Below are 15,100 nucleotides of genomic sequence, written 5' to 3'. Positions count from 1 at the left end.
TTCTTTATCATTTGAACACTCAGTAGAACAGTTTAATTAAGTGATTAGTCAGATATTCATTCAAGACATTAAATTATGTGCATTGAAAAATTGTATTTAAACATATTAGACCGCGCTTAAATACAAAAAGATTCATTCCTTTGTAAGAGTGGTCTGACCAACCATATAAGTGTAATTAGGCTGTAATACCGAAGTTTTTCTCTATATTAACTCTCTAGTGCTTGTTGCTTAAGAAACTTAACAAACAAAGAAAACAAACTTAATGAACCACAGCACATATAATTACTTCACGGTCCGAATCCCAGATTGATTCGTAATCATGTTATCATATATAGGTGATTAGAAAGAGTTGCGTTTGGGTAATTCACAGAGGTTAGGTGGTATTCTTTGTTGACAAAACGCACATATTATTATTACCCTTTACTTACCTTCTTTATTCTATTATCCTATCTTCGTTAAATCAAAATTAAAAAAACTAAGTTGTTTTTTATTGTATTGATTATTTCTTAATTATCGTTAGGTTAGAAAGCACCATGACAATATTGTTTTTTTTTTATCTCAATTTTTCGACGTGGGATTTATATTCAACACGCTCCTTCATGTGAGACCATCACATAGTTATGTTCAACATGAAACAAAACTAAACAAAAGTGAGATTCAAGATAACATGTTATATGGCTTTATCAATTAATCTTGGTTTAGTACAATTTGTTTGCACATTGTTGAAAATAATATGAAGTTTGACTCAGATAACGAGAACGTTGTATCTATGAATTCGATACTTAGTTTTGACTAATATCGAAGTTATTCACAAGCTATATAGAGAAGCGGAGAAATGAACATAAACATTTAAATTAATCTAAATTAATCTTGAACAAAAGAAAATTGGTATTGCATAATTTGAGCTTGAGGGCGTGTGAAGAACTGAGAAGAGATCATCTTCGAATCTTTTTTACCAAAGTCATTGGATCAAGTGATCCGGGTTTTTAAAATTTCATCCAACGGCTAAAAATTATTATAGCTTTTAAATGGTTAAAACAGATGAGCCGTGGATAAAATTTTAAGGATCCAAATCACTTGATCCTATAATCTTAATAGAAAGAATCTCTTATCTGAATAATTAAACAGGGCGTATTTCCACTCATTGATTGAGACACCTTGCCAGTTGCCAGAGTGCCAATGGCATGCTGACGCAAGGCCTACGTAACGTTCGTCCAAAGTCCAAGCAACATGCATGTAACCAGTTGCTACTCACAGAATTTGAGATTAGGCTAATGTGAAAGAGATTAAATTTTGAAAATTAAAAGATATGAAAGTTGATGATTGATTTATTACTTAAGCATTGATTAACGTGTTCAATCATATTGATGACACATCATTTAGTTTGTAAATTTAGTCTAAATTTTTTGTCTCGCTAGTATTACTCTGAGATTAAAATGTCAGAGTATCTCCAAAAGAGATGTTAAAATGTACATATCAGCTATAATAGTAAAAAAAAACCACACTAATATTCTTCAACAAAAGTGTCAAATCTTATGTGGCGATGACATAGATTGGCAACAAAAGAGGTTGTTGTCAAATTTGACAGCAGCTTCAAATGTTTTTTTCATTAATTATTAAATGAATTTTATTAATTTTTAATCAGTTTAATCATTTATTATAATTAATGTTGAGTTGATCGATGCAATTATCATACGTTTTTCTTCTTTTCAATCAAGAAATGTGAACAGATTATTGATTAAACCTTAAATTTCTTTTATTAAATTTTATTTTATAAAATAATAAATAATAATCTAAGTTGACATATCAGTTGGAGAACAAAACTTTAAAAGATGTCAAAGTGCCACATAAACTGTCAAAATTTAAATTTTATGTTCAAAATTTGGGGAGGTGGTCTCACTAAACATATTTTGTTGTAATAAGGTAGGATTGATCATGAGAGATGTCGAATACGTTATTGAGGATATAACTCAACCTCTCTTCCGCTCATGATGTCTAGTCACAATTTATGAACATCCAAATTGAAAGAGCTTGATATACTCTCTCAAATATTGTTACGATGTAATAATTTCCTGAGCTGAAAGAGCTTGATACTCTTCACATTTTGTCACAAAGAGTAGCGCATCAAACCCTTTAAAAGAGAACAGTAATTTTCACGTTCTCGTTTTCTTCTTTTGCGCTTATATTGTTTATTTTGCCGAGCCGGCTGATTGATTTAGAGGTATCAATTGGTAAACAAGAACTTTCAAACTTTGATCTTCCAAGATCTCCTCAAAATATCAAATTCAATTTACATACTCTTCCTCGGTTTTTTTTTTTTTTTTTTTTTTAATTTCATACACGCATGATGCACATGGGAATATTAAGAGACATGTAGTCCACTACTTTTTGTCAATTCTTCACCACCCCATGATTCACCCATTGACCCTCAAGTTCTGAATCAAGATTATTTTTTAGGGTTCATCATTTTAATTTATTATTATTAATTTAATTTCGGCCATAACTCCACTGATTTAGTTATGACACATCCTGACCCGGAATATCAACTAAGATTCCAAATCGAGTTGTGCTGGCCGACACCAGGAAGGTGACGAAACCATAAAGTGTAGTGATGTGAAAAATGTGAATAAATTTAAACCTAAGAATGCCTAAATACAAAAGTGTGTTTGGAAGGATTAGTGTATTACAGGTTGCAGAGCATGAATTAGAAACTACTAGCATCAATTATAAAATAATAATATAATATATATATAATAATTAATAATATATATTTTCGGTTTAGTATGGGATTCCGAAAATATCGAGAAGCCAATCCCGAATCTCATACCAAAATTTCGGGATCAGGAATTTCGGTTTGGCAAATTTTTGGTTTGGGATCGGGATTTTCGGGAATTTTTTCCACCCCTAGATCTAATAAGAGATTGCAAAATATGATTTCAGGAGGATTAAACAGTTCATATTATAACTAATTAAAAAATTGTTTACGGAGCCAAAAATAATAAGGCCTTTTAGCCAAAATGAATCTTAAGATTGGTATAACCTCTCATTTTAGTTCTTGAGATTTAAAATTGATAGAAGTGATCCCTGAGGTTATCCAATGTCAATCATTTTGGTCATTCCATGAAAATTTTCCACTAGATTGAGGTGTTTTTGTTAAATTAACCCCTTCACTTGAACTGGTGATTTCTTCAATTTAACAGCGATTTTTCACATATAAAACAAAATGATTGACGGTTGACAATCTTAAATACCACTTCTATTAATTGTAAATCTCAGAGACCAAAGTGAAAAGTTATGCTAATTTTGGCTAAAAAGCCTAATAACATGGCATTGAAAATTGTTGATGCGTTTTCCAAAATAAATTGCAGTGCATAGATACTTACAGTGAGGCAAAAACATGAACCATAAAAACTTGCTGTGGATATTGGCAGGGCATCTCAATCACACAAAAGTATGGACTTCATGTATTTTGATCATATCCGACTTCACACTAAGCCACTTTCTTGAGAACCGTCACAGTTAAACGGCTTTATTAAAGTTTCTTTCGTACTTGAGAAACAAAAGTGAAGGTATTTCTAATTCAACCCTAGAGAGTATAGAGACGTCATCTCATCGTACTTAAATACGAGAAAAACTTAGATGAAACTGGGTTTTGATCCGCTACAAGCAGACCCTTCGAACTTACGATCTAATGTACGGTTCCAGAGCTAAAAAGGACAGTCCGACAACCTACAACAACGAACTCCCTCCATATATTTCGACTCAACTGTCACTAACTAGCAGCACAAGCTGCAGTTTCATGGAACCATTCCAAATATTTCTACTCCAGTATGTAAAATAAACAGAAGGAACGTATCAAAGTTTTTCTTGTGCATTCCTAACCACGTCTTCCTGTTTCAAGTTTCCGAAACCTGTAAACAAATTGCAGTTTTCGTATCAAACAAGTTTACTGACAGTTTGGCCCTACAAATCCTCTGTTACTCATTAAGGACTAAGCTCTCAAAATCTCTACATGCTCAGCAAATCCCTACAAAGCCAAAGACGCAGTTTTACTCTCACCATTTCATCATATGCTACCTGTTGCCCAAAAGTGTCACCAAGATATTGGCACATACACGGTGATGGTCATATAAATGCAATCCAAGTTTGCAACAGAAGCGTCCATAAAATATGCGCAATACCTACAAATATGCTAAAACATATACAGCAACGAAGCATAAACTGTATCCCTAAATGCACGGAAAGGAGAAATTAATGTCAGAAGAATGCATATGCTCTTACATGGCTACCTTGGAATCAGAACACTAGCATTGACAACACTGCACTTCTTTCATTCTACCAATTGCCTAGATTTCCTAGGTGTGTCAAGTTCATCAAACATATGAACCACAAAGAAGTATTCCAAATATGTGAGCTTTCAAATTATTACATCAAATTTTGCCAGAAACACATCTTGTCGGATATATACACCATATTCTCCATTGTTTCTTATTTAAACATGCATTGACACCAAAAGATTGACAGCTTCCTAATGTGGTACTGCCTCTGCAGTGCAAACTTTAAACCATACAGATTTCTGCTTCCCATTGAATAATGAATTGAACATGAACCCAGGAACTAACCAGGACGACTCCTTCAGTGTCAGGGGCCAATTCAAGCTTTATACTCCTGCCAAAATGGATAAAGTTTCCATTCACTTCAACTATCCTTATTCCTAAGTTTTCATGTAATAAGTAATCCCACTTTGACCCTGGTATTCCTAGTAACGTTATTGCATACGAGTAATGAGTCAAACAACTCAAAACTAAAGCATTGTATCATAGCAGTATCGTTAGAAAACGTAAGTGCAAATCTTCGTAAATGTATTTAGTAATCAATAATCATTAAACATCAGCATGCATCCATTAAAATTGAGTCAGAAACCGATACTCATTTTCCTTAACTACAAGAAGTAAGCTTTAGGCAATTAATTCTTCATTACTACTGCTGTACAACAAACAACTTCTCATAGCCAATAAGAGTAACAGCAACACATTAACCTGATCCCATTAAACCAAAAGTTGACATGAAAAGTTTTAACTAGTGGTGGTAGGCTTGAAAGTGTAAAGCTGTGGAAGTGACAACGGACCTTTCCTCGAATCTTTATCATCCAAAAGCCTCTTCAGACTCTTGTTCTTGCAGTAGAGCGCATCAAAATGCTTCACCTAAAACCCCAAAAACATTAAAATTAAACAAAGAACAAAAACCCAATAAATAAAAATTAAAACTTTGTGCTCCAAGAAACCCAAAATGTGAAGCAAAAATTGAAATTTGAGAATTGGGGATTTCAAATTTTACCCAAGAAGTACGGCAGTGTTTGACAAACTCCTCCCTCGAAGCTTTGCATTCTGCTGGGTACAACAGGCCCTTCGACGCGATTTCGGTCTGCTTCTTGTCCGATTCTTTCTCCACACACGCATAGAAAGCGTCCCGAGCCTTTCCGAACACGTCAAATTGCAGGTTAAACCCCAAATTTCAATCCTTGACATCTACATTTCAGGAGAAAAACAAGGGAGGAGAGAGATTCAGAGAGAAGTAGCACCTTGTAGCAAGCTTGTCTGGCATTGGAAAGGACGTCCGTGTGAACCTCTGCTGGGTTTCGTGCGGCGTAAGCTTCCGTGGCCATTGATTCGAAATCAGAAGGGAGAAAGCTCTGATCTTATGATTCTGTTCAGCTGCTGTGAGTCGGCGACGACCGCTGCGTAAGATCCGAACGCGCGTATGAGTGAATGGGCCGCATGGGGCCGAGCTGGGTATTAAGCCATAGTGTTCGTGGATCGACTTGAATGGAATTTGATGAAATGGGCCTTTAGACTAAAGGGCCCATGGTTCAGAAAGATTTATATGTAGAAACTTGGTATCTCACACCATATGAAATTTGAGTGGATTATATTACGTTGAAATATCACATATCAGCCGTCTCTTCGAGAAAATAAGAGTTTAAATATCATAATCACAGTCTAATTAACAACGAGAATCTTTGTGATAAAACCCACACCTGTCAAACTGTGCATGTGGTAATGAATAAGTTTGTGACAATATTGATGTTGTTGGAGTGCACCTTGGGCCAATGTCTGATAATTTGACATGGTATTAGAGCCAAGGAACGGCCCCGTGTAGCCACGTGATGGGTGGGTCCCCTTGGCTCCAAGTGGTTGTCGATGTATGGATCTCCCACCTCTGACCCACTAATTGGATCCTACGTGAAGGAACGTGTTGAAATATCCCACAATGGCGTCTCTCTAAGAAAAGAAGAATTTAAATTTCCCAATCTCCACTCCAACTAACACCAAGCCTTTTGTGATAAACCCCACACCTGTCAAATTGTGCAGGTGGTAATTTGTGATAAACCCCGTCAAACTGTGCAATAGTAAATTGACACCAAGCCTTTTATGATAAACCCCACACTTATTAAATTGTGTAGGTGGTAATTTGTGATAAACCTACACCAGTCAAACAAATTGAGGATACTCTGATAATCGAAGCTAGAAATTCATTAGAGGAGAGGCACCATTCAGTTAACATCATATGAAAGAATCGAAGGCATATAGAAAACACAAAGATAGGCAAAGAAAAATAATGTCCTTGTGTGTGTGTATGTGTGTGTGTGTGTGTGTTGCGTTAGAAACGAGAGAAAAAAGTTCTGATTTTGTTTTTGCTCATTGAAACAATTTATTTGTATTTTAATTTTGGTTTCATGGGTCTAAAAATAATAGATGAAAGGAGAATAGAAGAAAATACGAGGGAAGATTTATGTCCAAGATATTAGAACAAAATTGTGGAAGTGGCTATTGTTTGTCTGATTTGATGCTCCAGATTTCTTAGCTAAACTGAGAGTTCCATTGGAGGGTGGTAGTAATCATTGGAAGGTCAAGTTACCAATTGGTGCTCTCCATTTAGGTACATATATGTGAACCAATTTGAAAAAAAAAAATTCAGGACGGAATCGTGCCCATTCTAGTCCTTAAGTGGCTCCGTCACTACTTCACACTAGGCGTAGACCTAGTATGTATAGCATCCAAAGGAGATATTAGGGAAGAAAAGACACTCGTTTGTATGCAAAAACGTATAAATTTTGCTTAGAACTTATGACAACTTCTTTGCAACAGTTATATACCAGCTGTTTTCATTATAAATGTTAAGGAAGTTATCAACTAGGTCTTAGTCAAATATTGCTTCTCATCCTAATATTAGAAAATGTTCCAGGTTCAGAACCTCGTTATGGATAAAAATGTGAAGAAGGTCAGTGAGGATGTATATAAGAAGTCTTTAAGGGAAGAGATTCTCATTTTTTTTATTATATAAAAATAGGAATTAGCTGTGGGGTCCACATCACATCGAACTTTAACGATCCGAACCGTCCATTTTTTAAGTTGTACCTCATTGATCATCCTTGCAAAGTATTAGCCAAATTGGAAATATTTAAGACATCTAATTGGATTCAAAGAAATGAATGAATACTTTGTTATACAAGAGACAATGAAATTTGATCTTGATAATAAAATAGGCAAATAGTTTCGGATTGAATTGAATTTTTACAAGGATAATCTATGAATCGAGACTTAACAAAATAGACCGTTCGAATCATTAAAATTTGATGTAGAATATGCCCCACCCCTAATCCCCTTTTTTTTTTTCAAAAAATTAGAATCCTTTTGTATAAAAGGGCTTGTATATATATATGTATCACGATTGCAACAATGCAACGAAAAAGTAGGGGTGAAAATTGAAGCCAATTAGATTAAGTAAATCTCACCCAAAACAGCTATGTTTTTAGTAAAAGTTATTTGATTAAAAGCCAAAAAGAGGCACATCAGAACAACAAGGCAGAAGGACCAAGTCAACTAATCCAAGCAAAAATTTCAATCACTACTACCCGACCACAATACAAGCCACAAAATCTCAATCACTACTAGAAGACAAGTTAACTAGACTAATCCAAGCACCGGACCACAAAACAAGCCACAAAATCTCAATCACTACTAGCCAACTCATACGAACTTACGAAGAGCAAGGAAGGCTATCGCGAGAAAGCACAAAGACAAGGGAGGTTGGAAGTCTACTGACCCAACCCTCAGCGCATAACAACTAATCAAGAGACCAATTTCACTAAATCAGTTGGTGAGTTTCTAATATTATATGTTCGTTTGTTTTGATTCTCAGATAATTAGTAAACACATATATAGTAATCCTTGCTAATACCCAATTTCTTATTTTGGTTCAATACAAAGAGGCGCCCTAAATAAGTTAAGGTAAATATTTTTGCCTTTTAATTCTAATAAAAATGATAGCAAGAGAGGAAACACTTGAATTCATGACCTCATATTCAATGGTACATGCTCTTGACGAGTTGAACCACGAGGCCCTTCTATACAAAATGAACCTTAGCTAGAGTAGAGTGGGGAGTATGGTGTGTTAGTAGATCTTCATATCTATTTTAGTCGAGGAAGAAGATAATATAGGTAATGGAGTTGTCGGCAATAAATAGAAGATTGAAAAAAAAGCTGCTGTAATTAAGTAGTGTAATATACTAATATAAAGACCAAGTAGCAGAGAGAGAGAGAGAGAGAGAGAGAGAGAGAGAGAAGCTGAGTGGATGAGGGAGAGTAGTAGATCACTGGACTAGTAACGAGTGGTGCTGACAGAAGAGAGTGAGCACACACGGGCAATTGTATAAAGCTATACCTTAGCGTGATGTGTGCTCACTTCTCTTTCTGTCAGCCGCCCGCCGCCTGCGCTGCCCTCCCTTTCATTATGTCTTTCTATGTTCCTCCTCTCGATCTCTCTCTCAGTTCTTCTACCTACTACCGTCTCAGCTTCCACTTTCCAGGTGTACTCTTTCTTTCATTCTTTCAAGAAGATAAGAATTGAATTTATTTATTTATCCCCTTTATATGTATTTTTCCAATCAATTATTATTGCTTTTTCATTTTCCCAGGCAGACCCTCCGACCTTGTCTCTTCTTCTCGTTTGGAAGATGATATCCAGTATGTGTGGACTAGTGTGCATCCACTCTCTCAAGTCCCACTGATAAATAACTGAGTCTCAGGTTTCATCACCATTATCATTATCACAGATCTAATCTTCTAGCCCTAGCTTCTTTGTTTTCCTCTTTCAAGATTTACTATAGTAAAATACAGAACGAATATAGTACGTGAAAAATACATACATACTTGTATTATTCGGCGCTTTGTTAAAAATTTATTTTAGAAAATTCGGTCATTTTTTAAAATTTTAGTATGTATTCATTTAATTTATTAGTTAATTTTTTTTTGTGTGAATTAATTTGTTTCTTTGTTAAAAAACGTGAATTTTATGTTTAATAAAATTATGCGAAATATGTGAAGATAACGGGTATTAGATGTGACTATATACGTGTATAATAAATATATTGTATGTTTAAGTTTTAGAAAGCGTGTATGAAAAACAAAAGTATACGCGAATTTATTATATCACAATTCAGTATTACTGTAGTATTTATCATTAATGTCTATGGAGTTTGAAATTAGCGTTTTTGATGGTCCTTTGCTAATCAAGGTACTAATTAATCCTTCCAACTGTTCACATTTTAACGGACACCTTTGTTCATTTCATTCTTCATGCCTCATATATTCTGGAAATACAAACCCTTCCTCTTCTACTAAAATTATTTATTTTTATGTTTATTCTTCTCTCTCAGCATCATATCCACACCATCACAAGGTTTTTATTTTTATTTTTTGATACAAGTGATTTTCTACACTGAACTCATGTAAAGTATTAAAGCGAAATTCATATAATTTACTGTAAAAAAATATTTGAACTTAAATGCAGATGAGGGAGCAGAGTGTTCTAGTCAATTACCCGTGTCTGCTACACCATCAAAAGGTAGAAAATGGATCCTCTCCAGATCTCTTCTTCCTAATCCACTAAATCTGAGGATCCGAACTATTGAAATTTGATCAAACGACTAAAGTTATTATAATTTTTTAAATGTGCCCCTGTTTGTAACCGATGAATCAAATTTCAATGGTCCGGATTTCTGGACTTAGTGGATTAGAAGGAAGAGATCTGGAGATGATCCCTTTCCAAAAGGTACTCTTTTCTTCAAAACCTAGACAATGATTAATTTCTTTCATATTCATAACGATTCCAATTTGCTGATTAGATTTTCTTTTTTTTGGGTGCATTGATGATGATATGCACATTTTCCGGTTTAAACTCAAACCCGGATTTTGTTGTGGAAGCTGGAGGCGGAAAGAGGAAACAGAAACCCTTGTGGGTCACAGCGCGGTGCCAAATATGGACAGAAATTCATAGTTCCCTCATCTCTCCATATCTCAACTTTTCTTTTATCATTACTTACCTTTTCAACGATGGGACGAATTTCCTTTTACATGTCACAAATTCATTCAATTGCCAGATTTTCCAGGATTCTGATTTACTGCCCATTTTTGGGAAGATTTTTTGCTTCGTTTCAAGGTGAATGAATGGATGAATAGCTAGGGTTTAGCTTTATCTAGGTTGGCCCAAATAGAGTTTTTGATATTCTTCTATATGTGTTGTTGGTTTTTATTTTGCTTCTCCGATAGGAACTAATTCTTGTATTGAATTCAGGAGCAACAGATTTGCTGCTTCGTTTATTTGCAGCAGGTTATTCATCTAGGTAACAGTTGTTATCTACCTAAAGATTACAAACTTCATGAGTTTTATTTATTTATTTATTTGCTATTTATTCACTATTTCTTCTATTTTTATGGCTTCTTTTAATGCTGGTCTCTTAAGTTTTTCTACTGTAAATCCTTTTTCTGCCTGGCTTTTAAAGTTTTTTTTGTTTGTGTAAGGGGGATTTGTGTGTTTAGTTTGAAGAACTGCTCGGGTGATTTTTAACTTTTTATGAGGACATGAGAAATTGACTTGATACTGAACTTTGAGTCATTGAAGAAGATTTCATAAATTGATGAGATTCTCTCTTTTTTTTCCTGGACTTGTTATGCAGGAACAATAACAATTATATCTTTTTTACTATTGTATAATTCTTTAACTCAAAACTAGTTTACATAATTTAAGTTTCCAGGATACTGTTTATATATATTCAAACGTTAGGTATTTAATATGAAGCTCACAAGATCTGATAATCTGGTTGAGATGCTCATTCAATACATGATCTTCATATTAAATACCTAACGTTTGAATATATATAAACAGATTTGCTTAGTCTCTTATCAGTACTCTACACAGTTGATTCAATGCTAGAGAAAAAGAACTCCAACCATTAACCACCACATCATATGGTTTACAAAATTGGTCTAAAATCTTGTTGTTTCAGTTATTCTCTCTTTTGGTTTCTTGATTGGCTACATTTGAAGGATGCTTTCTGAGTATCATGGTTTCATATTACAATTATGTTTTGGAACAATGACTCCTACATGAATTTGTATTGTTTGGTGATAATTGAATGGCTTGAGTTCTTCTTGGCCTAAAATTAAATAACTTAAAAGATGCCAGAGTGTTCCCTTGATTAAGTTGCCTAGTTTTGACCTTCTTATAACTTGTTTCGATTGGAATTTGTGGATTTTCTGGAGCAGTTTATAAAAAATTAAAGTTTTGTGTTTGTATTTTAAATTACAAAGTTGACATGTTAACAACTATGATTTGTATCTATATCTCTCTCAGGTTATTCTCAACCATTGACGGTCCTTTTCCTTGAGTCTTTGTGTTTGAAATTAATAGACCAATTCCACGAAGCCTTTCTTTTATTTGTTTGAACAATTAACGTATCAATGTGTTTAATTATTGTGTTTCTCCTCTTTAGTTGTACATAAGCCAAACAGGATTGTTCAATTTTCCGTGGACGAGTTATTTCCTTTTTCTCTTAATGAAGTGCATGTCACTACCCCCTAAAGGTTTTCGGGTTTTATGATGAGGACAGTTGAGAAACTATGAAGAGAATGGGATACATTGATCATAACCCTGAATGGTTTAAAACAGTGTAGTGTAACACTAATCGCAATAGAAGGCTAATCAGTTAGGTCCCAGCCCTAATTGCAATATGCTTTTGTTCTCCAGCTATAAGCATCTCCATAGTTTTGGTTTTCGTGCATCAGAGTGCAAAGTTCATACAAGAATTCAATTACCTGTGTCCTTATAACTAGCCCCTTATTTTGTGTTGATTTCAGATGAGTTATTTAGTTTACCATAACGTGTTTAACTTCTTGATTTCACGTCAGTATTAACTTCCTACTATAACTGCAGAAGCGTTATGGAAGAGGTCATGTCAAGAACGATCTCAAATGTGGGGCTGAAACGCAACGTTGAAGAAGTTTGTGATCCAAACCTTGCTGCGAATGACTCATCGGATGGTGCTAGTAGGCATGTATCGAAAAGGTTCAAAGGAGTTGTTGAGCAGCCAAATGGGCATTGGGGTGCCCAGATATATGCCAACCACGAAAGGGTTTGGCTTGGCACGTTCAGTTCTGAGAATGAAGCAGCTATGGCTTATGATAGCGCTGCAATCAAGCTTCGCGGCTGGGAGTGCCATCGCAACTTTCCGTGGACCAAAGTCACCTTTGAAGAGCCACACTTTCAAAATCAGTACTCCAAAGAAGCTGTGTTGAGAATGATCAAGGATGGTTCCTACCAGGCTGAGTTCTTAGAATATCAAAAGAGTTGCGCTGCAAGCAAGAGTTTGAGGAGTGATATCCAATTTGGCAGCTTGGTTAGGGTGCATAGCAATGGAAATGCAAAGATGTTGAACCGACTTCTTTTCCAAAAAGAGCTGACGCCAAGTGATGTGGGTAAGCTGAATAGACTTGTGATACCGGTTACCAATGCTAAACGGTGCTTTCCCAGCATATCGGAAGCCATAAGTCAGAAGGTTGAGAGTAGCTCCAGCCAGCTGGTGTTTTACGATAAGATGATGAGGTCGTGGACTTTCCGGTACTGTTATTGGAAGAGCAGCAGGAGTTTTGTGTTCACCAGGGGTTGGAGTCGGTTTGTAAAGACGCACCATTTGAAGGCCAAAGACATTCTTACATTCTTTCAACGCCAGTACAAGCAATTGGGGGACAATGGCAATAAGGAGCCTCAAACATTTTACATGGTTGAAGTTAATTGGGATGGTGCTGAAAGCGAAGACGACAACATTAACTGCTTGGTTGAGAATGAGGCTACTAATTACCAATATAATAAATGTAAACTAGAATCTGTAAGCCAAAATATTAATGAAGCTGATGGAATCCTTGCTGATCAAAAGAAACGTTTCAGGCTCTTCGGCGTGGAGATCTGCAACGAGGTGGCGCATTAGCCTTGAACATGTTAAAGTTCACCCTTCAATGCCTCAGAATTTTTGTTTGAGCTTTTGCAGGGAATATCATTAATTAGGTTCTGATTACTAAACATATATATCCATCCTTTTAAACTTACAGGATGTTAGACTGAAATGGATTAAGGTACTCTTAATTGCTTATTGATGAGAAGTTTTGTTATATTTGATGCCTGCTTGCATATAATTCGCAGGGATGGAAGATCATTCCTGCATTCCAGGGTTGAGTTAACAGCAATTTTTGGGCTGTTTTTAGTGTCCTTCTGGTGATACTTTCTTGCTCAGATGTTTTGTTATATTTTTCTTCTAAAGTAGGGGTTTTATAAAAAAAAATGGTCCTTAAATTTGACTCATTCAATCAAGATCATTTTTGAAATTGAAAATTAATTGATATAGTCTTTGAAAATGAATGTTTCAAATTAATATAGTCATTTCGATGTAATTCCATAAAAAATTTATTTTATTCTGAGGTGCCACGTAGGTTTCATATATCTAATTAAATATTGTCGTATGGATTAATAATTTTAAATAATAAAAAACAATTTTAATTTTTTGTATTATTAAAAACTTCAAAAAAAAGGGGGAAAAAAAAAACAAAAAAAGGCAGGGAGGGGTATTGCTGCCCAGCCCAACCTGGGCGAACAGATTGATGATCATCACATTCAGTTCTCATTATCGGTGTTCTGGCAGTTGGGGAGGTTAATGGAGGGGTAACAGGAGCTCTGATAGAACCGCCATGAATGTAGAGGTTCAGCAGTTTGGAAGAGGAGGTTGAAGAGGATGTAGATGAGAGGTTTTTGAGCCGGAGGATAAGAGATCTGCCACCAGCATTTTGATCACCAGCATAGGAAGATGATGTTGGGCTTGGGTAGGAGGAAGAGCATGGGCTGGGATTGTATGAAGCATAATTACTTGAGTGGAAAGACTAGCTAGCTACTGTGGATCCCACCCATCACATTCATGCGCTTCGACCGGCTTGCATTCTTAACGTAGATATAGTTCGGTTCGATGCGGTTTTGAGTGAAATTGAAACTAAAATCGAAATTTTTTGCAGTTTGGTTCGGTGCAGTTTTGAAACCAAAACCAAAATAAAACCAAAATGTTTGGTTCGGTTTGGTGCAGTTTCAAACGGTTTCGGTTCGATTTTTAAGAAAAGAATATACAATTTAAAATATGAAACACTCGTTATCTCAAGCTTTACATGAATGCAATCAACAAAGAACTTTTTTTTAAGAAAACTTATCTAGAAGAAGAGTAGTTTCTAGTAAGATCATAAATTAGAACTTGAAATGAAAGATTAGAACATATTATTAAGCATTTCCCAATCTAGACATCTTATAAAGTGCTTCTAAAGGGTACAAATTAAACTTAAGCAGTAGCTAATCGAACCACTACAAATGTCATAAATTCGTATATAAAATGAAATTAATCCCTCATTAAAAACCAGTAAAAAGTCCTCACAAAGTAACCTTATTAGCTAACTAGGTACCAATTGCCACGCAAAAATTTAACGATTGGCAAAAAGAAATGAATGAATGGTTTGCAACTTTACATGCATACTCTGTGCAGTCGATAACATGTATCAATGATCCAATGTCATGGACTCATGGTAGATATATATTATAATTGCTCAGCAAACAGATTTGCATGGTTGCACCCTCAAATCTACTGAGGAAGCTATGCATTATTTCCTTGCAATTTCGATTTCTCAACGTCCTTTGTGTGGAACATTTACCCGTTGATCACATATCTAGTGTA

The 15,100-nt window shown here is 35.2% G+C and overlaps 1 protein-coding gene and 1 pseudogene across 3 annotated transcripts; one reads left to right on the top strand and one right to left on the bottom strand.

Moving 5' to 3' along the window:
- Positions 1-3,754: 3,754 nt before the first annotated feature.
- On the bottom strand, positions 3,755-5,770 carry LOC103949093 (cytochrome c oxidase assembly factor 6). Of its 3 annotated transcripts, none has more exons than XM_048564807.1 (4): positions 5,582-5,770; positions 5,338-5,475; positions 5,129-5,204; positions 3,755-3,911 (listed from the first exon to the last, which is right to left on the bottom strand). In XM_048564807.1, exons 1-4 carry the CDS (start codon positions 5,663-5,665, stop codon positions 3,856-3,858), a joined length of 354 nt encoding a protein of 117 aa, XP_048420764.1. In that variant the 5' UTR covers positions 5,666-5,770; the 3' UTR covers positions 3,755-3,855. The 3 variants fall into 3 exon arrangements, with proteins under 3 accessions (XP_048420764.1, XP_009358464.1, XP_009358463.1); XM_009360189.3 differs by lacking the exon at positions 3,755-3,911 and adding an exon at positions 4,297-4,668 and having other exon boundaries at positions 5,582-5,768; XM_009360188.3 differs by lacking the exon at positions 3,755-3,911 and having other exon boundaries at positions 4,878-5,204; positions 5,582-5,767.
- A 2,091-nt stretch (positions 5,771-7,861) lies between these two features.
- On the top strand, positions 7,862-13,512 carry LOC103949092 (annotated as a pseudogene).
- The last annotated feature ends 1,588 nt before the right edge of the window (positions 13,513-15,100 follow it).

The sequence above is a fragment of a genome, unplaced genomic scaffold, assembly GCF_019419815.1.
Source record: "Pyrus x bretschneideri cultivar Hongxiangsu unplaced genomic scaffold, Pyrus_bretschneideri_v1 Contig1, whole genome shotgun sequence".
Classification (NCBI taxonomy): domain Eukaryota; kingdom Viridiplantae; phylum Streptophyta; class Magnoliopsida; order Rosales; family Rosaceae; genus Pyrus; species Pyrus x bretschneideri.
The sequence above is the reverse complement of the archived record's forward strand: the minus strand, read 5'-3'. Positions and strand labels throughout refer to the sequence as shown.